General features: G+C 40.6%; 1 protein-coding gene across 1 annotated transcript in view; it reads right to left on the reverse strand.

Annotated features, from left to right (window-relative positions):
- Positions 1-408: 408 nt before the first annotated feature.
- LOC115478386 (IgGFc-binding protein-like) overlaps positions 409-23,495 on the reverse strand; it is a 109,335-nt gene continuing 86,248 nt past the window's right edge. Inside the window, exons 31-40 of the mRNA XM_030215684.1 lie at positions 22,322-22,486; positions 19,695-19,822; positions 19,115-19,383; positions 18,112-18,320; positions 15,205-15,349; positions 11,551-11,801; positions 8,504-8,633; positions 5,698-5,866; positions 2,613-2,792; positions 409-556 (exon numbers count right to left, since the gene is read on the reverse strand). Of these exons, the coding sequence (XP_030071544.1) occupies positions 409-556; positions 2,613-2,792; positions 5,698-5,866; positions 8,504-8,633; positions 11,551-11,801; positions 15,205-15,349; positions 18,112-18,320; positions 19,115-19,383; positions 19,695-19,822; positions 22,322-22,486 (1,794 nt within the window). The remainder of the gene's footprint in view (positions 557-2,612; positions 2,793-5,697; positions 5,867-8,503; positions 8,634-11,550; positions 11,802-15,204; positions 15,350-18,111; positions 18,321-19,114; positions 19,384-19,694; positions 19,823-22,321; positions 22,487-23,495) is intronic.

Here is a 23,495-nt window from a genome sequence, read left to right on the forward strand (position 1 = left end):
GTTGATATTCAGCACTGGCAGGTCAAGTTAAAACTGGCCAAAGATAGGCCAGCTATTTTGGCAGCCTAATTTGGCCGCCAAACTTAGCCAACGATGTGCTGAATATCAGCGGATAGCCGGATAAATCATGCAATATAACTGTCTATCAGCTATGCAATAACCGGCGATATTCCGCTGGAGATAGCCGTGACTATTTCCCACTAAATATCTCTGGATAGCCGGCAAAGTGCCATTTAACCGGCCAGGAGCTGTTTTAGAAATCGGGGATTTGTCTTCAGAGGCTGTACGCATGAGAGATTACTAACATATGCAGCCATACGTTATTAGCACAGGGTTCCACATTTTTTATCACAAAATCTACTATGTAAAATGAAGAAAAAAATGTAAACAATGAATAGAAGTCATAAATCAGATGTTCTTCTTACCACATCGACTATTCTCTCTCCAGTCCCCTATAGTGATGCCAGCCTCTTGGCAGTCTAGTGCATATTGGCCTAGGTTACTGCATAGCATGACTGTGTTTTCAATATCTGTACATAAGTCAAAGATGCAGTTCCTATGGAAAAAATAAAAGCATTGGACAAAACATCCTGTTACCGTGTTACAATTTTTTATTTCCTTTCTGATTCTACAGCATCTACTAAATTTAGCAAGTGGATTAAGGGGCTTTAAACACATACACTTAGCGGAGCACAATTTATTAAGCCTCCAAACTGAGGCAAAACTGATAACCAATTTCTGCATATGTGGGTGCCCAGTCAAATCCTTTTGAATATCGTGGGGAGCATGTCTGCATATATTAAACAGGTAAATAGTAGTAATGACATCATTACTCATGATATTTAGTGAAGGTTCTGCTACCAGAAGTTTGATGCTGATTTGTAGCACGTAAAATATAACTTCTGATCCCAGCCAGTGGCTAAGCATTGCCAACCCAGCATGGCTGCCATTGCAGACTAGCACTTAATAAAAAAAAGGGGACAAGAAGAGAAGGAGGAATATAAAAGGTCATTTGATATACTGCCCTTCTGTGGTACCACCAAAATGGTTTACATTTATTATACAGGTGCAAAGGAACCACGGGCAGTGGAAAGAACACAAAGATCCAATGAGGTGAGTAGAGTCAGAACACAAGGAGTTGGGAACCGGATCGGGCTCTTCAAAAACGGACTTAGGACACCGAAGCAAAATGATAGATGTTTATTAAATCTGACTCAACATGGTACCATGTTTTGGCACCTACGTGCCTGCTTCAGGAGTCTACACGAATAAAACAAATACGTGTAAAGATAAATGCATATCTGTTATTCGACTGTATTTCTATATGTTTTTACATCCTTCTTATTATCATTATGCTTGTTTTTATCATTAGACGTTATTTCATGATTATTTATCTATGTATTTATCATTATATCCTTTCTATTACTATGCTTGTTTTTCCATTTTGTATCATTCCATGATTATTTATTTATGCATTTATCTTTCCACATATTTGTTTTAATCGTATAGACTCCTGAAACAGGAAAGTAGATGCCGAAACATGATACCGTGTCGAGTCAGATTTAATAAACATCTATAATTTTGCTTCGGCGTCCTGAGTCTGTTTTTAAAGATCCTGATCCAGTTCCTACTCCTTGTGTTCTTACGTTTATTATATGCAAGTACTTTCTATGTCTCTAGTGGGCTCATAATCTAAGGTTTTTTTTTTTACCTAGGGCAATGGAGGTTTAAGTAACTTTCCCCAAGGTCACAAGGAGCCACAGTGGGAAGGAACCACTTTCCAGGTTCTCGGCCCACTGTGCTACTCAGAGCCTTCCCACATCCTTTCAAATGTGACTTGATTTACTCATCACCTGAGGTTGCATATTCAGATGAGGATATAAGAGGCTGCCTTTTGGTGGTGGGTGGTTGACTTTGGGGAGAGGGCATTGGGGCTTTCACATCCAGAGGATTTATCAAGGGAGGACATAACCTCAAGGTAGTTGGGAAAGTAAGGTCTGTGTTTGTTTTTGTGAAGGTGAAAGGGAAGAGAAAGGGATGACTGATATAGTATATGTGACTGGAGAGGGCCCTCTCAAATTGCTCAGCCTTTGAACATCACCAGTTAGTATTGTGGAGAACCAGACAGATATATGGAAAAAGGGAATACACTTTTAGGGCTATGTCCAGTTTAACATGTCCTTCTGAGCACTCAGACTTAATACATAAGGCACAGCTAAAGTGCATGCAAAATTTGATGCTGTCAGTTTCAATGCATTTTTAATACATAGGCCCCAGAATGTGCTGTCAGTGATTGTGAAATAGGATATATTTTATGCAAATTATAAAAAATGAGGAAAATAATAATGCGACTAGATAAATCATGGTCGTTAGTACAATAAATTGCTTCTTAGCACTCATTGGTAAGCCATGCATGGATGCGATGCACATACGCACAGGAAGTGTATTCTTAATCTTGATAAAATAATGCATTTATAATCCCCTAAAATAAAATAATGTTGATAAGCCTGTTAGGCAGAAAGCGTTGAGAGTAATATGTGAGCTAAGGAATATTGTTTAAGAGTTTTTTCACCAGGAAGATACTGAAGACGTACAGATCATTTTTTACTTACAAACTGTACAGGTCTGCTGCTATAGTTTGGTGGGCGGCTTTAAATGGACCAGATGGGTCAGTGAGAAGTCCACAGTAAGAACTGCTGTTAACCCTCTTCAGTTGGCTGGGTGAACAGCTCATTTGGAATCCAGTGTTAAGCTCTTCAACGTCTGATTCTTCCTCTGAAGTTAAAGCTTGTCTAGAATGAGAGAATAAATAATAGTTTCCTTATTTCTGCCCAATAACCATAGGCGCCCCGTATAAGAGGCTTGGGGAGGCTAAGCCTCCCCAGCCGAATCGTCGACTTCCGCTTGTTGTGGAGCCCACCCTCCCGCCCCGCGCATTTTCATCTTTTATTTCCGTGGCAGCGATGTCAATGAAGAAAAAGACTACAGGCTCGCCGCCAGCTTCTCCCTTCTCTCTGCTCTCGTGGAAACAGGAAATGCATCACGGGACACTGTGTGCAGAGAGAAGGGAGAAGCTGGCGGCGAGCCTGTAGTCTTTTTCTTCATTGACGTCGCTGCCACGGAGCGTATGGAGGTAAGCTCCGCCCCCTTTAGCCTCCCCAAACAGTTGGGCTACCGACCGTCTATGCCAATAACGTCTGCCACTGTACAGCAAAAACATTAGTTAATATACCAAACTAATATATTAGGATGTTTTTCTGTGATTGTGCTGAATTTATGTATGTTTTTATTATAACTCGATCAATATGCAGGCTAGAAATGCATACAATAAATAATGCAATGGCTTGACTTTTGCGAACTCTATTAAAACAGGATAAAGCAGTGTGATTAGTCAGTCCATTTCATTAAGCAGAAATAAAGGTCAGTAAAACAACAAATACATAAGGTGATACCCTTTTCTATTAGATTAACTTCATACATTTTTTGACTAGCTTTAAGGAGCTGGCACGCGTTTTCTCAAGGGTGAACAGAACTGAGTGTCAGCTTCTGAAAGCTGATCAGGAAATGCATTGTTAGTTCACACAAAATCATCATCAATATGTTTTAACGCACAGAAATAAAGGCTAATAAATTATATATATATATATATATATAGATATATTTTTTAAAATAATTTATTAGCCTCTGTTTCTGTGCGTTAAAACATATTGAATTCCGCATTTGAGAAAACAAAGTATTAAAACCAGTGCTAACATAATACTATACTGTTAAATATTTTTATTGGTGGCCATTGCTGGACAAGTGTTATAAATAGAATGTATAAAATGCTAGGTCCTATGGCCTATGGCCTCTGTTATTAAGTAAATGGCATTAATTTGGTGTGATGAAGTGTTTAGGAAGATGCCAGTCCCTTTTAACAACACTCCCTCACAGAGCTACATTATGAAATTAGGTCCTGAAATACAGAGCAAGGAGGGCATTACTCGGTCAGGTCAGAACAGGGAGAGCGTGGTTCAGGCAACCAGATAAAAACCCCAAGCACATTCAAGCCAGAGAGGCCCAGGGAAGAAAGAAGCAGCCCTTCAGCATATGCCTCCACTACAAATGTGTAAGCTATCGGAAACCTAGCTAATGTTTAATGCAGTGGCCTGAGAACCAGGTGACCCAAATTCAGTTCCCACTACAGCTTGGCAGAGTAGTGCAGGGGCGTGAGTCACACCTGGAGGTCTCGTGGTCCATCAACTGCTGGAGACTGCAGTGGTCACATGACTGGTGGAGTTCCTCTCTCTGATCCGAGAGAGAGTGGTCTGAGAGATGGTGGACATTGGGATAACTGTAGCTTATTTCAACAAATAAGGAGGCACCAGGAGTCAGGCAGTAGCTCTGGAAGCAGCCCGCTGGGCAGAAGTGAACCTTATGGCATTGCTGGCAGTCCACATAGCCAGCAAAGATAATGTTCAGGCAGATTGCTTCAACCACTCTCTGCTGGATCCAAAAAAGTGGGGTCTAAGGTAGATAATTTTTCAACTCTTAGACTGGTGTTGACAGTTTGTCTTCGATCTCATGGCCTTGAGCGGGAATGCCATGGCTAAGTGCTTCTTCATCCACAGGAAAGAGGCAGCCTCAATGGGCATAGATGCCCTGGTGTAGTAGTGGCCCAGGGATGAGCCCCTTTACATCTTTCCACCATGGTCCTAGTGCATCATCCCTTTTTGAAGCAGTTCATAGTGCGCTCTGGGAGCTCATTATATGCAACCTTTAATGTTTTGAGCACTCTCTTTTAATATGTGATATGCATCCTAGTAGCAGTGGTTAACTGTGCCCATGATGGAGGCATATTGGGCATCGATTGTAACACCTACACTCAAAGCAGTTTACACAGTATATACAGGTACTTATTTGTACCTGAGGTAATGGTGGGTTAAGTGACTTGCCCAGAGTCACAAGGAACTGCAGTGGGAATTGAACTCAGTTCCCCAGGATCAAAGTTCACTGCACTAACCACTAGGCTACTCCTCCAGGTGGATACATCTATGGCCAATGGTTGGTTTGTGTTGCTACTTCTGTTTTTGAACCTGTGACTTGCTGCAACTACTTCATGCCTCTTTTTACTGGTGAAATCAATGATTGATGATAGATATTGGGAATCATTACTCAGTAAGACACATCACTGCAGTGTCTCATAGTTGGTAAATGAGTGCAGATCTCGTGAAGTGTCATGCAAGTTACAAGAGCTGGCCATCTGTTCAATGGCCAAGAAGATTCTTACATATATTTCCTACATTACCATTAGCAAAATTCCTTTCCTTGATACTTCATTTCTCTTGGATCCACAATAATAATAGTGCTGACCTATAGGACATGTATTAATATTTACCATTACCCAGGCAGATTGATTGACTGTCAATCATTTCTCAGAGAAGTTTTGCACTGATTATACAAACATAATGGGAGAAATACTTTTAACTTTTTTAACCACAGTTATAAATACCATTGAACTTTTCAAAACCTTTTCTCCAAGCTTTCAAAGAGATATGGCTTTCAAAACAGATTTTCAAGAGCGATATTTGCATGTATTTCATCTAAGAACCATGCTAATTTGCATATTTTGGTCATCTTAAAAGCTACACATTTGAAGGCCTCAAGGATTAGGTCTAAGAACTCTTGACGTGATTTCTGTCAAGAAGCCCAACATACCTGAGTCTCAATGTTGTTTTCCCATTCTGGACTTTCCAGCTTTCACCAAACACATTTACATTGTTGACTTTTGTTCCATCTGGCTTTGTGAAGTCATTATTGTACTTTCCATCAAAGTTACCACACAGTCCTTCCACTTTCTTCTTGTATGTGTTGGGTAGAGTAATATCTATCATAAATGAAAAAACAAAACAAATGCATTCAGAAAACAACCAAAAAGCATGCAAGAAATGAGAAAGAAATGACTGTTAAAATATACTTTGCAGCAAAAATATATGGTGCAAACCAATGAAATCAACTTACAATTAAAAAGGCACCCAATTAACAAGTTGAAAGCTATTTATTATATAGAGAGAAAAAGACCTCAGGCCCAGATGATCAGAAGCCCTGCACTGTTCCAAGCACCGCTCTAAAATTAGCGCCGGAACAACGCAGGGCAGTAACACACCTTATGATCAGAGCTAATAGCATGCAAATTTAGGCGCGCTATTAGCTCTGATCATAGAGGTACATTTGTGGGAGGATTGTGCCTGGGCATGCATCCAAGGCACAATCCTCCCGCAGAGGTTTTGACAGGTCTGGGCTGTCAAAAAAAAAATTCCGGACCTGTCAAACAGTTAAGCCCTGCCCGGCATATCCCAGGAGGCACCTGCAGAGGAGGAATGGAGTGCTAGTCCCTCCATCCTCCAACTTTGAGGTAGGCCGCGGGGGGAAAGGGGGTGCCGGTGCATCAGTTGTGGTCCCACTGGACCATCAGGGTCTTGTTAGTGTTGAGGATGGGGTCTAGCAGTCCCACTGGACCACCAGGTCTTTTTAGTGTTTGGGGGGGGCGGGCTTAGGTTTCACAGACCCGAGAGAAAATCCCGGACCTGTCAAACTTCTTTTGGTCTCCCCCATTTCTCCCTTGGCAAACCCTAATGCCAGCTGTCCACTGATCATAAGGGAGGAATGCAGGAGACCCTCATTTGCATGCAATTAGCAGTCAGAGCTGGCAAGCACATTGTTAGGTGCTGTTATCAACGCTGATTAGCTTGTTAAGCCAATTAAGTTACGTGTGTTATGGAATATGCTTAGATTTCAGCGAGGAGCGTTAGACGCGCTATACAGAATCCAGCAGCAAGTACCGCTTTGGATTCAATTGGAAGGCCATTCATCCATTCATCCCTATTTTATGCACAAAGAGTCCTTATTAAAATTACCCCCTTACCCCCAGATTCTATATATGGGGGGAGATTCTATATATGGTGCATAGAAAATCTGCGCAGAAAACATTTCCGACTAAGCATATTCTATAAGCGACGCCTAGATTTAGGCACGGTATATAGAATACACTTAGTCGATATCCTAGCACCTAAATCTACACACCTCCATTTACATAAATGAAAACACAGCGTAAATCCCGGTGTGTAGATTTAGGAGCAGAGGGCTATATTCTATAACTACATGCGTACATTTTGGAATGCTTATGAAACACCCATTTCCCCACTCATAACCATGCCCCTTTTAGCCTGCATGCATTAGAAGTTAGGCGCACTGCGTTATAAAATACGGTTAGATGTAAATTGTAGTTACTGCCAATTAGTGCTCATTATTGCTTGTTGACCAATAACAAGCAATTATCGGCATTAATTGGCACTAATTAGAATATATGCGTGCAACTTTCTAAGCATATTCTAAGTAGAGAGGTGTGGTAGCCACGTTAGTCCACTCTTAAAGGTTATCAATAGAAATCAAACAAAATAAAACATGGAAAAGAAAATAAGATGATAACTTTTTGTTGGACATAACTTAATACATTTCTTGATTAGCTTTCGAAGGTTGCCCTTCTTCCTCAGATCGGAAATAAGCAAATTTGGTAGCAGATAGTATATATGAGAGAAACATCAAAGCATTACTTTGACAGTCTGACAGAGTGGGAGGGTGGGGTATGCATGGGGACATCAAAACATTTCATTGATATTCTAACAGAATGGGTGTTGGTAGGTGAGAGGAGGGTAATAAACAGAGAAATACAGCTTTATGTTTTATAATGAGTTAGAAAACCCAGATCCTTATTAAGTCCTGTTTGTTGGGTGTCAAAATATTCAATCATTCTTATTTCAAAGGTCTTACGTTCCTGTATTGTTTTAAAATTACCTTTCAGTATTCTTACTGTGAAATCACTGGTGCAGTGTTCTGGTCTTGTGAAGTGTTGGCCCACAGGGGTGGGGGCCTGACTGGCACCGGCTATTTTCATGTGATGTCTGTGCAAATTGAATCTTGTCTTAAGCATCTGGCCTGTTTCTCCAATATAGCATCCTTCGTTACATTTTTTACACTGAATGATATATACCACATTGGAAGATGAGCATGTAAAATAGTCCTTTATGTTGAATATTTTTCCTTTGTGAATGACTGTGGGGTCTTGTGAAATGTTTTGGCATAGTTTGCAGCTGGCTGTGTTACACGGACTTTTTCTTTTTCCGTCTATATTCTATAAAGTGGTGCACACAAATTCTAATGTGCAGATCTCAAAAGGGGTGTGGGCATGGGAGGGGCATGGGCGGGTTGTGAATGTTTCTAGAAATTACGTGAACTACACTCAATCTGTACTTATGGTTTTAGTTGACAGAAATGGTCGCACCTAAATTTAGTCGTGGATCCAGGTACTAAGTATAATCTATAAACCATGCCTAATGCTAGGCATGGTTTACAGAACAGCACTAGTCGTGGTTTTTTCCAAACCGATTTTTTCGACACCATATATAAACTTTGGTCCAAAATGTGTAGAAAGTCTCTGCAGTGATTATTCCAATCCATTTCTTACCTGCATTTTCTGCACCGTCGAAACTGACTGACAAACCAAAATCTGTTTCCATATAAATTCTTGTTGACCTTTGGGATATTCGAATTCCTTCATGAGGCTGAGCAGGAGGATCTATTCTCACACCATCCAACTGATTTATAAGACAAATTGAGAATATAAGTCAAACTTGCAATCAGAGTTATAAGAACATAAGAAAAGCTATGGCGAGTCAGACTGAGGTCAATTGAGCAAAGCATCCTGTCTTCACGAGTGGCCAGTTCAAGTTACAAGTCCGTGGCAGATCCAAAAAAAATAGATCTATTTCCCATACAGTAGCTCATTTGCAGGAATGACATCTAATAAGTTTTATGGACTTTTCCTTCCATAACCTGTACAAATCTTTTTTGAATCCTACTATGTTAATCGCTTTGACCACATCCTGTAGCTGCAACTCTAGCAGCTTAATTGCACACTGCATCAAAAAAATACTATGATTTGCTTTCAGTCTACTGGCCATTAGTTTTATGGAGTGTCCTCTTGTTTTGGTGTTTGACAGATTAAACAATTATTTCCTATTTAACCTTCCCATGCTTTTCAGATTTCCATGCACCACCTCTACCGCATGCAAATAAATCTCATGCGTATTCATTGTGGGTATCTCAAGAGCCAGAACTGCTTGCACTCTTTGAAGACCTGAATTGTCTACCTAAGAATATATTACAGAAAGGTCCTTATCATAGAAGCCCAATTTGCGACTTATAAGTGTTAATAGTGGCATGTAAACATATACCCTGAATAAACATTAGAAACCCAATGTTAGAAAGCTGGAATTTACATGTCATTATAATGCGGAATATTGCACTTAATGCATAAATGTTAGCCTGCTACATGTGACTGAATATTCAATGGCGGTGCCTTGACATGACCCGTTATTGAATTTCGTTATTTATTTATTATTTTAGCATCTTTTTTGGAGTCATCTTTGGATGTTATTACCCAGAGAACCACTTTGATAGTGACGTTTGCTTTGGAAATGGGCCAAAATAATATATTGAGACTTTCCTTTAGATATCTTGAAACATTGTTTCTGGGATCAAAAATTAGATTTTTTCCACGATTTAGCTAGAGAGACACAGATGAGGCGTAAGGCATTCTTGGCCTTTCAGCCTAGAATTTTAGCCTTAGGAGCTGATTTTTTATTAAGATTTCCTTGTATATGTTATGTTGTATTTGAGGCAAAGCAATTTAAATTGTTTGTCCCCAAACAATTGAAAGAATTTTTGTTAGCCAAACAGGAAGTGAAGAGTGTGATGTGAACCAATACGCTCACTGCTAAGGGTAGGCTGATAGAGGGGTTTGGGATAATGCTCATCTTATTGTAATTTTTTCTTCTCTTTTTGTTGATGAATAATTATTTCTTTATCTTGGATCTACTTTTCTTCACTTGTGGTCGAAGTTGATATTAGTAATATTTCTTATTGGACATTAATTTTCCTTATTTTTTTTAGTTTCTGAATGTAATTGTATCCTCTGTAGGAGGCTACTTTTGTAATATTGTATAAAATTAAATAAATAAATAAATAAACAAACAAATATAAATAAAAGAAAACTGTCCTGAGTATATATAACCTACCATGTTAAATTAAATATACAAGTTTGAACAATCACTTAATTACAGTCTGCAGAGAACTTTTATTCATTTGTGTGCTTATTCATTTATTTGTTTATCTAGAAAAATGTATTTCCTGCCAACATCACAAAAGTTCATCTAATATACCATAATCCCATTAAATATGATTTTGTATAGCATGACATCACCGAGAACACAAGGCAACTGAACCTTTAGTATGTGACCCAGTTTGGTAGATCTTCAGTTTCACTGTCTTTATTCTAGCACTTTGTGATATCTAGAACATTCTTTCATTAGATATGTTTGTGGCTTTATACAAACCCTCAGAATCTATATAGGCTGCCCAAAGATGGGCATGCAAATTTGGGCACCGATCGCAGATCTACGCACAAATTAATTAGCCACTGAGGCATCAACAATTAATAATTGCTATTAATTGGCAACAATTTTGAGTTACATGTGCATCTGCCCTAGGCAGTATTCTATAAAGTGCGCACCTAAATTTCATAGCATGCAACTCCAAAGAGACTTGGCTATTGAAGGGGCATGGGCAGATCAGGGGTTGTTCCCAGAAGTCAGGCGTGATATAGAATACTATCAACTGCTCCTTCTCTCTACCTGCGGGCAGCCCACCTCTGAGGAAACAGGAAATTATGTCAGATATGTGGGCTGCCCGCAGTTGAGAGAAGGAGACGGACCGGCAGCAGGGCAGCCTACGGGAGTTGCTACCACCACCTTCTATTGAAAAACAAGAAAAGAATAGAAGTGGAAATTTCTGGGAAGGAGGTTGGGGAGGGAAAGGCGGGGGCGGCAGCTCATTTTCTGCCTCAGGTGACAGATTGTCTTGGGCTGCCCCTGAGTATTTGAAAATGAACTCCCTTTGGATTGCAGTACTCATGAACCATACAGAAGGGACCTTGTTGGACAATGTTCTGAGACATTGGCTATTCTTTTTTTTCCCCCCATTTTTGCGGTGATACTTTGGCGGTTTGTGCAGTGATAAAGATACACTATTGTAGCAGTTGTTCTGCTACATAGGTTTTTCTGTGGAAAGACGTTGGTGACAGTTTTACAGATACTTAGACTCCTGAAGCAGACATATTGTTGCAGAAACATGGAGCCATGCCGAGTTCATTGTATCTGCCTTCTGACAAGACTTTTGTTTACCTACAACTGGAATCCTACATGTTATTAGTTGACCTACGTCCCTTCCCTCTTTGTTGGTTTATATTCTTTTGGACAAGGAAATTTGTGATATTACGAAGACCAATCACAGTCACAAAAACCAGTTGAACTGCTGAAATCCGTTCATGCCCCAATAAAAAGCCTGACCCCTGGAAAATACCTTGATAGGGCCTTTTTTGGTAGATAACAATACAAAAACTGTCTATTTCCAACATTGTTTTTGGAAGGCATACATAGTTTTATGCTTTCTTACCACAAGTTGCTTCTTCTGCTTAAAGAGGACGGTATGGTTGTATACGTTGGTGCTGATCTCCTTAAGATATGAGACCCCTACTTGTGTAATCAAAGGTGCATTCTTGCCTTCAATTCTGAACTGTGGCAGACTGTCAGAAATGCTAGAGGATGTCTGAACCACGATGTAAGTGTCCTTGCCTTGGAAATGATGCACTAAGCCATCAAAACTCAAGTAATGAGGGTCACCAGTGATAGAACACTTTGCAAAACCTAGAAGAGGGGAAATGAACTCATGTGATACATATGCAATGCATTGTGTCTGAAAACAAGGTGGCAGAAGGGATGGTGTGAAACATATTTTTGTGAAGTTATGTACTGTACATCTATAAGATACCCATGATATAATCCTGAAGACAGTCCCCCAATCAAAGACTCCCTCCTCAAAGACCTCTCCACCCATAGGCTTCCCAGACCTATCTCTTCAGTCTCTGTTGGTCTAGAGAATATGGGGCAGGAGCAATCCTCAGTCGTTCTGCCCCTTCCCTTCCAGCACCAGGTTCAAAATGGTACTTCTCAAGTCCTAGTGGAGCCTCATAACACTACTGCTAAGGATCAAGCTGCCATATAAGGGCCTTTTGCCCTCAGGATAGTGGTCTTCTAGAGAAAGGAATAGACACCAAACTCCTCTGCACTGGACATTACCTGTTTCTACTTTAATAGATGGATTTTTCACTTTGGGGAACAGGAAGGTTGCCAAGTGTGAAAGACTACTTCATAGAATTCCTATACTAGACATTGGTCTTGGGAACCTTTTATAACAGAATAAGATTCTTTGAGAAGGAAACTGTCAAACAGTTGATTCCAGCCAAGGAGAAGACCATCAACTGTACCAAAGTACCAAACCAGGGAAAGTGCAAGTATGGAGGATCTCTAATGACTGCTCTGAGCTCTTTAGCGAAGTGATAACTGACTATGAAATTTTCAAATGTCTAGGATTTTGTTTTCAGTGTGAATATCATTGGAAGAAACAGCTCTCAGGGCACTGCATCTAGGTATCTATCTTGTGGTGCCCAGTTACAGAATTGCCTCTAAGTGCAAATTCTATAATGGCATCTGGGTGCCAAGAATCTATTATAGAATTCTGGTATAAGTCAGCTGCATCTAGGCACATCCACTTTTGCCATGTCAATAGCAGATGGACATGCAAATAACTTCTATACGTTATCTGCCAGATTCTATATATTCTACCTTAATTTCTGCATAGACATCAAAGCGTATTCTATAACAATGCACATAATTTAATTGGTTAACTAGCTAATCAATTCTGTCAATTAAATGTTAAGCAATTATCAGCACTAATTGGCATTAAGATTTATGCGCACAACTCGCTAAGCGTATTCTGTAACGTGGTGCGTGTAAATTCTAAGTCGCATAGTTGAAAAGGGGGTGTGGCCATGGACAAGGCGTGGGCTTTTCAAAAATCTATGCATGTGGTTATAGAATACACCTGCTCTGCATCTAATGTAGGCGTTGGGATTTACACCAAGTAAAATGTGGCGTAAATGGCCACAACTAAACTTGGTCACGTGGAAAGGTGCTCAGCATATTTGATATGTGGAAATTTAAGCTTATTCTATAAAATTTACGCGTACTTTAGAAAATATGCCTAGACGTATTTTTTCCACCCAGAATTGTCAGGAGCCATATATAGAATCTAGTCCTATGTGTGTAAATCTTGGTCCTGTTCTTGTTCCTCCACTGAGAATCCCCCCCCCCCCCCCCCCCCCACACACACACCCTTGGCATTTATGCACTAAACAATTTGCACGTCATTTACAGAATAGCACTGCATTCGCACCTAGTACTTACTAAGTGTACATTTACCCATCTAACTGCTACTATTCTGTAATTTAAGCAGTCAAATGGTGTTTAAATTTACCATCTCAAGTTTTATTCTACTTCTTTACTCCAGTAAAATTTGGGGCCTACATGCAATGGTAACATATCCAGTTTGATTTAACTTTAACCTTTTATTCAGCCAAGTTATCTGGTTATGTTGGACTGCTGAATATGCTTTCTTTAAATTTAATCTGGTTATCTTTATAACAGCCTTGGGTCCAGAATGTCACCCAGGCCTACCTAACAGAATCACTATTGAATGGATGTGGAGATATACGTCCAAAACCTTTTCATGCAGCAGGCCAGGATTTTTAAATAAAATAATTTATCTGTTTAGCTCTCAAAGTTAACCAGTTAATACTTTTAAATATGAGCCTCTTAATATTTTGGAACAACCCAATCTGTGTGGTTTATTCAGCTATATTCTGAAGGCTTTAAGAATAGGGGCCCTAGAAAATTAATTTTCCCTAATAATCTTCCCCTTCACCACCTCCCATCAGGAGGAGCCATGGAGGGGCATTTTCAAACGGGGACGCCCACCTCTAAGGGCACCCATCTCTGAGGACGTCCCCGTGAAGGGGCGGGGCATCCCTTATTATCGAAACAAGATGGGCGTCCATCTTTCGTTTCGATAATATGGTCGGGGATCCCAAATCTCAACATTTAGGTCGACTTAAGAGATGGTCGACCTAAATGTTGAGATGGTCGACCTTGGAGATGGACGACCTTGGTTTTCGCCGATAATGGAAACCAAGGACACCCATCTCAAAAACGACCAAATGCAAGCCCTTTGGTCATGGGAGGAGCCAGCATTTGTAGTGCAATGGTCCCCCCTCACATTCCAGAACACCAACTGGGCACCCTAGGGGGCACTGCAGTGGACTTCACAAATTGCTCCCAGGTGCATAGCTCCCTTACATTTGGTGCTGAGCCCCCCAACCCCCCCCCCCAAAACCCACTCCCCACAACTGTACACCTCTACCATAGCCCTAAGGGGTGAAGGGGGGCACCTGCATGTGGGTACAGTGGGTTTTGGGTGGGTTTTGGAGGGCTCACATTTACCACCACAAGTGTAACAAGTGGGGGGGATGGGCCTGGGTCTGCTGCCTGAAGTGCAATGCACCCACTAAAATTGCTCCAGAGATCCTGCATACTGCTGTCAGGGAGCTGGGTATGACATTTGAGGCTGGCACAGAGGCTGGAAAAAAATGTTAAATTTTTTTTTTTTTAGGGTGGGAGGGGGTTGGTGACCACTGGGGGAGTAAGGGGAGGTCATCCCCCATTCCCTCTGGTGGTCATCTGGTCAGTTCGGGCACCTTTTCGAGGCTTGGTCGTGAAAAAAATTGGACCAAGTAAAGTCAGCCAAATGCTCGTCAGGGTCGCCCTTCTTTTTTCCATTATCGGCCAAGGACGTCCATCTCTTAACACGCCCCCATCCCGCCTTTGGTACACTGCCGATACGCCCCATGAACTTTGGTCGTCCCCGCGATGGAAAGCAGTTGAGGACGCCCAAAATCGGCTTTCGATTATGCCGATTTGGGCGACCCTGAGAGAAGGACGCCCATCTCCCAATTTGTGTCGGAAGATGGGTGTCCTTCTCTTTCGATTATGCCGCTGAAAGTCACCAGAGTTAAGAATTAGCCTTGCAGCTCTGCAAGATGTGTCTGTGGAAGAAGTGGACCAAGGACTACATTCATTTCCAAATTATAATGCAACAGGGCTGTGCCAAAGTCATACTGAATGTGTAGAAGTTTTGAAAATAAATGTTACCTACCTGTTGGTTTACAGGCATAATTGCCTTTGTTATTGAGAATACAGATCTCACCAGGCTCGCAACCATAACTTCTGCATTTTATGTTGTTACCCTTCTTACACTGACATTTTTGGACACAATGTGGAGTTATCCAGCTCTCACCCACCTGGAACATAACCAATTGTTAGAATAGCCTGTCCCTAGATTCAGGATGTAAATGCATTTCTGAAAAGCCAAGAGTACGGAGACTACACTTCAAAAAGATATACACAGGATGGAGTTGGTCTAGAGGGTGGCTGCTAAAATGGTCAGTCGTCTTCGTCATAAAGTGTATGGGGACAGACTTAAAGATATCAATATGTATACTTTGAAAGAAAGGTGAGAGAGGGGAGATAAGGTAGAGACATTTAAATACCTCCATGGGCATAAAAGTACAGGAGGCGAGTCTCAAATGAAAGGAAGCTCTGGAATGAGGAGGCATAGGGTGAAGGTGAAAGGGGATAGGCTCAGAAGTAACATGAGGAAATACTTCTTCACGGAAAGGGTGGTGACTTTGTAGAACGGCCTCCCGGTGGAGACAAAAACAGTATCTGAATTCAAGAGAGCTTAGGACAAGTACATAGGATCTATAAGGGAGAGGAAAGGACAGTAGAAGACATGGATGGGCAGATTGGATAGGCCATATGGTCTTTCTCTGCCTTTAGTTTTCTCTGTTTCTTTGTATGTCATTATCTTGAATATCACACTTATCAAGCCTAACAGCAAGGTCTCAGCGCTGTGGACTTGTCTAAAGCCTATCTGCCTGAGATGTAAAACACTAGGGGCCCTGTTTTCTAAGCCATGCTATAGGCGTGCTAGCGTTTTTAGCGCATGCTAAGACACCCATGAGTGTTTCTAGCATTTAGCATGCATTAAAAATGCTGGCACACCTTAGTAAACAGGGCCCTAGTTATATTAAGAAATGTGTGCACAGTCACATAAAGTTTGTTTTTTGCTCATTTGACCTATTTGTGTTTTCAGAAACACATTGTATAAGTGCAAGAACTTTAAAAATGTGTGTGCAATCATCGATATGCATGCATAGAACTGATTTCTGTACACTTTAAATTTTTAGGCACCCATAGAAACCAAACATGCACATGAATGCACGTTCCTTAAAGGCAGCCAACTGACAGAAACAACCTTCTCTCCAATCTTGTAAATTGCAAACAGGGTGATAATTAGAAACGTTGGAACAGTCCAGTGATGGCCTTTTCAGTAATGAATGGACTATACCATGCTTCCAGAAAAGTGGTACTTATCCAATAGATGAATTTTGATACATCATATTACATATCAAAGGTAAAAAAAAAAAATAATTAGGAAAAGGGCTCCTAGTCCAGCAGGCAGGCACTGGGTCAAGGGAACTGATAGCAGCTTTGATGGATGATATTATTGTATTCAAAAGTTGTAATAACAATAAAAATAAGCATTAGCTATTTCCTGGATTCATATTATCATAGTCAGGGCCCCTTTTACCAAGCTGCAGCAAAAGGGGGCCTGTGCTGACAACGGTGCTTGTTTTTGACACATGCTGAGGCCCTCTTACTGCAGCAGGTAAAAGGTAGGTCTTTCTTTTCTTCAGGAAATGGCTGTGCGGCAAGTGAAGCACTTACTACACGGTCATTTGGGGGGGGGGGAGTTCTTACCACCACCCATTGAGGTGGTGGTAAGGGCTCCCACGCTAACTCGGAGGTAACAGGGCAGTGATTACCACCGGCTCTACAAAAATATTTTTGTAGCACTGGATATAATGGCATGCTGGGCTGCTGCAGTAGCCCAGCAGTACTTCCTTTTTAGCAAGCGGTAAGCCCACATTGGGCTTACTGCTGCTTTGTAAAAGGGTCCCTTAGTGATTTAAGCATAATGGTTATTGATTATTTGATCCAAAAAAGTCCTCTCACAATGAGTGTCTTCCTGAACAAGGTCTTTATTAACAGTAGCAGAAATGACCCGACACGTGACGTGTTTCGGCCGTGAGGCCTGCGTCAGGGGTCTATAAAATAATATAATATACAAAGACATGCATAAAAATACAATTATAATTAAAACCATGAATAAAAACTTGAGCATACATATACAATTTCTTGTACAAATTTAGACAAATAAAACATCAGAATGAAAGATGCAAAATATATATAATAAAAAATATGATAAAAATATAAGAGTATATGACTTTAAAAGAATAGAGAATATTGAATTATATAAAAATATGAAATTATACCACATAGAGATAATGAGGACAAGGCATGAAATAAAATAAGGCATGCCTTGTCCTCATTATCTCTATGTGGTATAATTTCATATTTTTATATAATTCAATATTCTCTATTCTTTTAAAGTCATATACTCTTATATTTTTATCATATTTTTTATTATATATATTTTGCATCTTTCATTCTGATGTTTTATTTGTCTAAATTTGTACAAGAAATTGTATATGTATGCTCAAGTTTTTATTCATGGTTTTAATTATAATTGTATTTTTATGCATGTCTTTGTATATTATATTATTTTATAGACCCCTGACGCAGGCCTCACGGCCGAAACACGTCACGTGTCGGGTCATTTCTGCTACTGTTAATAAAGACCTTGTTCAGGAAGACACTCATTGTGAGAGGACTTTTTTGGATCCACTGTGTGTTTTGCCTTTCATTGGTTTTCCTGTGGAGAGTTCACCTTCTGTGGGGGTTTTGCTTTATTGATTATTTGACCCATTTCTCATCCATAATTCACTTTTACTGTGACGTGAGGGAGTGTAGATTTTATTTTTCTTAAATGTCTCAAAGTGAAACAAACTTTGGACTGTTGATAAATTAAAGAACATTTGACCCAGCATTAATAAAAGGAAATTCAGTAGAACATAAATGCAGAATTAGAACGACGTACAGGATAGTAGTTGTCCTTGTCATCTCTGCAGCCACAATTATCCAGAGGAACACATTGGTCATCACTTAGCACATGTCCATCATTGCAAACACAGCCTTCCATGCAGGCCACTGGCTTGTCGCAGGTACCAGATGCATAAATGTCATTACAGGTAGGTGGGCAGGGAGGAGCGCAGTCAGTGTAATGGCTATTGGTAGGACATGGCAGAGCTGCAAGGAAAAGAAATGTGGAGCTTTGTTAAGCTGTATTGTAGAAAAGCATTAGTATCACAGCAATGTTATTTGAATGTTCTAATTGTGTGCTTATTAGATATTCCATCACTATTATCCTTACATTGTATTATATCTATTTTATTTGGATTCCAGTGCTGTTAAATGTGTATATTTGTGATCCTGTTTCACGGAAGTCTTATTATTAGGTTTCAATTTGCTGTTTTCAAGTTTACCTCATTTATTGTATTTTACTATTGTTATGCTGTTAACAAAATTGTAAGTTTGCTGTTAAACTGTACCTATGTACACCACCTTGGGTAAATCTCTTCATAAAGGTAGTTAATAAAACCCAATAAATTAAATAAATTAAATAAAATAAATAAACCATGAAATAATGAAATGTGACACAAATTCACTGGCTTTATACACAGAGAAGATTAAAACATGATTGGAGAGCACTTCATATTTTAGAAAAAAAATAAAGGTTATTTTAGATTATTACCTGACATTGCAGAAGGGGCTTGTGTAATTTTCAAGGCTCATGTACCACAACAATGTTGAATAATTCTTGTATGGTCATATGTTCAGTAAAAGGTATCACACCCTGCTACACATCTACCTTTTTCATGGGCTCAATATTTCCACTAGAGCTTTGTACTAAGTCACTTATCAAACTATGCTCGCATTTTATTAACACACCTGACAAAGAAAATCATGTATTCTGTGCAGGCAAGCAGGTTTTCACCTGGGTTCTGCCTCTGTTTTGTGATTTGCAGTTCGATCCAACTTACGGCAGAGTGTGCTGTTCCTCCATTTGATAGTGACCCCTTCACGCTTACAGGCGTCAACATAGGACTGAGCTATAGCGCAGAGCGTGGAGAGCATGCCGTCATATTTGCACATGTCATAGACACAGTTCTGAATGAACAGTTGTGGTTTGATCAGATGGTGGCAAGGTTTGAAAGCATCTGAAAGTAAGACCTGACACTGGCCTTCGATCACTGGTTTCTGTTCTGCGGTGCATGGAGGACCAAGCTCATCTCTTGTATCTGGCAAGCAGCTGTAATAAAGATGCAAGTACATTTATATTAATATCACGCATATCCTTTACAAGGCTCATTATTCTGTGAAACGGGTGAACATGGAGACGATCCTTAAATACCAAGAAATGCAGTGGATCTAACTACTGAAAAAGCTGAACACGATTTTAGTGAAGAGTGTTTTTTGTATTGTTAATTTGGAAACTTCATTCCTCTTATTTTGTGGTTTGTGATTTCACATATATTTATTAAAATGTGCACGCACATTCCTACCTTGCCCCAACAATATGTGATGTAAAGAAACAATGCAAAACGAACAAACCCTACTTACCCAGAGTCGCTCTCCAATTCGTCTTTCCAGCTGTTACCAAACTCTGAGACATTGCGAGCCTGATGGCCATTTGGCATGAGCAACTCATCGTCGCCTCGGCTGTTATAGTTACCACACATGCCGCACACCTATGGCAAACAAATGAAATGTAATGAACATACTATGTGGCTTTGAATGTTTTCTGTAACAACTACTATACCTATTATACCAACTACTGGCATGAGTAAGAAGCAGGAAAGTTCAGATATTATGAAGATGCAATAAAGAAAATACTTAACTCAGGCCTGAAAATGTCTTAGTCAGAGAAGGTGAGAAAAAGACCTAGAAAAAGAAAGACTTAAAACAGGGAAAGAAAAGGGAAAATTCTTTTTCTTCAGAAAAGCATATTATTAAACAAATTATATAGATAGATAAATTTTACATATACATATGTGTCAAGCTAAGGTCCCTATTTACTAAGCTGTGTTAAACAGCATATTGTTGCACAAATTTACCCCAAAATTCACTAACATGCAGTGGTCCTTTATTTGGCAGTAAAATATCTCTCATTAAGCTGCATTATTGGTTAGCAGCTCATGCTGTTACCCAAAGAGGCTACTTCAAAAGCTTGTTTCAGTGAGCCTTCTAGCTTCCTATCCTGTAGGTCTTTTAGGGCAATGCCCCCTTCCACCAGCAAAGTGGTCTTCTTAGTCATCACCTTAACCAGGGAGTCCACCCTGGGAAACTGCAATTTCTCTTTCTCCGGAACTGGGTAGAGGCGAGCCATTGCTCTTCCCACTCTTAGACCTGTGTCCGGTGAGACCCATTCTGCTGTAATCAGGTCCTGAATGTCAGGATGCATCGGGAAGTCCTTAGAAGGATCTCTAAGTCTCCTTATGATCGACAAATAAGGAATTCCTGACGCCAAAGCAGAAGGCTCCTCAATGGAAAGCACCACCAGTGCCTCAGAAATAAGAGTACTGAACTCCTTTTTATGAAACAACATTGGTACTTTTGGGTCATGCTCCTCCTCAGGAGGGAGTTCTCCCTCCTCTAAAAGCTCCTTCAACGATGGTTCCTCTGAATAGACCAAAACCAGATCAGATAAGGAGGAAGAATCAGAAAGCCTCATCTGCCCACTCCTGGAGGTCTAAATGAGATCTCTTAGGAGCCCAAGAGGCAGGGGACGAGAAACTGAAGCACCTTGCAGCAACTCCGATGGTCCCTGCTTCAGTCAATAGGCCTGGTGTAAGAGCAATATAAATTCCGGAGAAAACAAAGATCCCAATGCAGCTGAATGATCTGTCGGGCCCTGAGTTTGTAAAATGGTGGCTGTGCTCCATGCATGATCAGACAGAGGCTGTTCCTCACTGCCAGTCGGCCCCAACAAAATGGCATCCATTTCCACGATCTTCTGCATCAAACTGCGCATTGGCCCTGCCAGAGAGCCCGAAGTCCCCAGCATATTTGGATGCTGTGCCAAATCCAAAGATGTGCTGCCACTGTTTTCTCCCTGTCCTGTGGGATTTCTGGCTTGCACACACTGCAGTGCCCCAACACTGGCCAGTGGATTACACAGTGAGAATACCACTTAGCTGCCTCCATAGGAGTCGCCATTCATCCCGACTGTCATAAGCGCCTTAGCACACGGTCCCAAGAGGTAAGTCAGGCTCTCCCCTGCTCCAAGTAGAACTTGCAACCCTCCAAGTGGTTCTGAGTCAACTTTAGTCAGACTTACCACTGTTGGTTGTTGGCTGCTCCCCCCAAGCTCACATTCTTCACAAGTCTTACCCCAGAAGAGAAAGATTCAGGACTGATACTCTGTCCCACACTCTCCGATAAACCTCTTTCCTTCTCCTTTCTCTTAGTTTTTTTAAGGTTGTTGTGCTGGAAAGGACAGCTCCACAGGAAACAGGGGTGAGGTGAAGGAAGGGAAGAAATAAATTCAAGGGGCACCACAGACAGGGATCTGAAGACCTCCAGATATGACTATGCAGACTCAAGCCATCTGCAAAGTTCAAGTGGGGACCAACTTGACCAGGAGCAAAGCACTCAGAACCAGAGGTTGATAAGTGTGTCCATCCACCTTCTGGATATAGAAAATAATGAAGATCTGGACTGGATGCCAAGAGAGATACGTCTCAGCTCAGTTATCAGTTCTCTGTCTCCACCTGCTGGTTGATGGACACAACTATCCCATAGGTTCTGGAATAGTGGGAAGCTACATAATAGAAACTAAATTTAGCTTCCTAGCCCTGAAATTTTCAAAGGAGCTAATCCAGTCTACCAACTGCTCAAATTTGGGAAGTTAGAGCCTTTGAAAATGTACCTCTTTGCCCACAGGAATCTACTGTAGTGTACATAGGATTTATGAACACAGATACATAAATAATTTTATCATTCCAGAAGTGGTTGTCACATTTCAAAGCTAAAACCACTACAGTGCTTTAACTTTTCAAAAATCCACCAGTACAGATACCTCAGGAATTATTTGACACCCAGATAAAGTATAAATCTGAGAAAGGTTTCATCGGTTCAGAAGAATCCTTAGTCCCAATCACTATTTAAAAATGCATTAAATAAAATTGTGCATGAGATAAAACTAGTAACACATTTGAAACACTCTGAAGCTACGTCCTTCTGCTCACCTTTGAGTAGTACGAGTCAGGGAGAACAATTTCTAAGTGATGGTCTCCATCAAACTTCACTGTCATTCCAAAGTCCGTCTCCACAACCGTATAGATTCCCACAGTTACAATCGATATGCCTCTTGTACGGCCTTGTACTGGGGTGCGAACCCTCTCCTGATTAAACTGTGTGAACAAACAGTCTTGTGAGTCAACCTCTGTTTAAGAGTCTTTCCACTCACAGTATTAAACCAGTGGGAGTGGCTGGGACAAAACAGTGATGGAATTCAAAAAGGCAGAGGATAAACATAGAGGATCCCTTATATAGCACGAGGATAGAATCAAAGGATAGAGTATTTCTGTTCAAAGAAAAGCACAAATTACTTTCACGCTTCAAAAAAGCATAGAGATGAGTAATCTGCACAGAGTGACAATTACAACCCTAGACAAAAGAGAGAGTAACCTGAATGAAGCAGCAGTTACAAGCCTAAACTAAAAGGAGGGTAACATGCACAGAGCAGCAGTTACAAGCGTAGACATCTTACTGGGCAGACTAGATGGGCCATGCCGGCCTTTAAGTACCAAGAAGGCAACAAGAAGGACAAAGCACCTCACAAAGAAGTCAAGAAAAACAAACACAGTGAGAAGATGCAGTCAACTTCCAGAATCAAGCAGTCTTTATTCCAACCAGCATCAAACAGTTCAAGTGAGATGACCCGACATGGCCGTGTTTCGGAGAGTGATGCCTGCGTCAGCGGTCGATAAACTCTCATACAATGAATTGTACTGTGCTGCAATTTGTTGGATTTTTATGGCACTTTTGGTGATTATAATTGCTAAAGACAACTGACTGAGTGTCTGTGATCGGTGGTTTTGGTTTCGTATACGAGCAATTCATTGTATGAGAGTTTATTGACCGCTGACGCAGGCATCACTCTCCGAAACACGGTTGTGTTGGGTCATCTCACTTGAACTGTTTGATGCTGGTTGGAATAAAGACTGCTTGATTCTGGAAGTTCACTGGCCTTTATCTACCATCATATTCAATGTTACTACGAGTATATTTATACCAAATCAAAATATTTTCTATAGTGTGAGTTTAGAACAGAATGGCTTTTGGAATCTTGATTTATTTAAACTGTGTGGTCAATGTACTAACCTGTGGAATTTATTGCTGGCACATAAAGGTTTGCTA

This window comes from Microcaecilia unicolor, chromosome 10, assembly GCF_901765095.1.
Source record: "Microcaecilia unicolor chromosome 10, aMicUni1.1, whole genome shotgun sequence".
Lineage (NCBI taxonomy): Eukaryota > Metazoa > Chordata > Amphibia > Gymnophiona > Siphonopidae > Microcaecilia > Microcaecilia unicolor.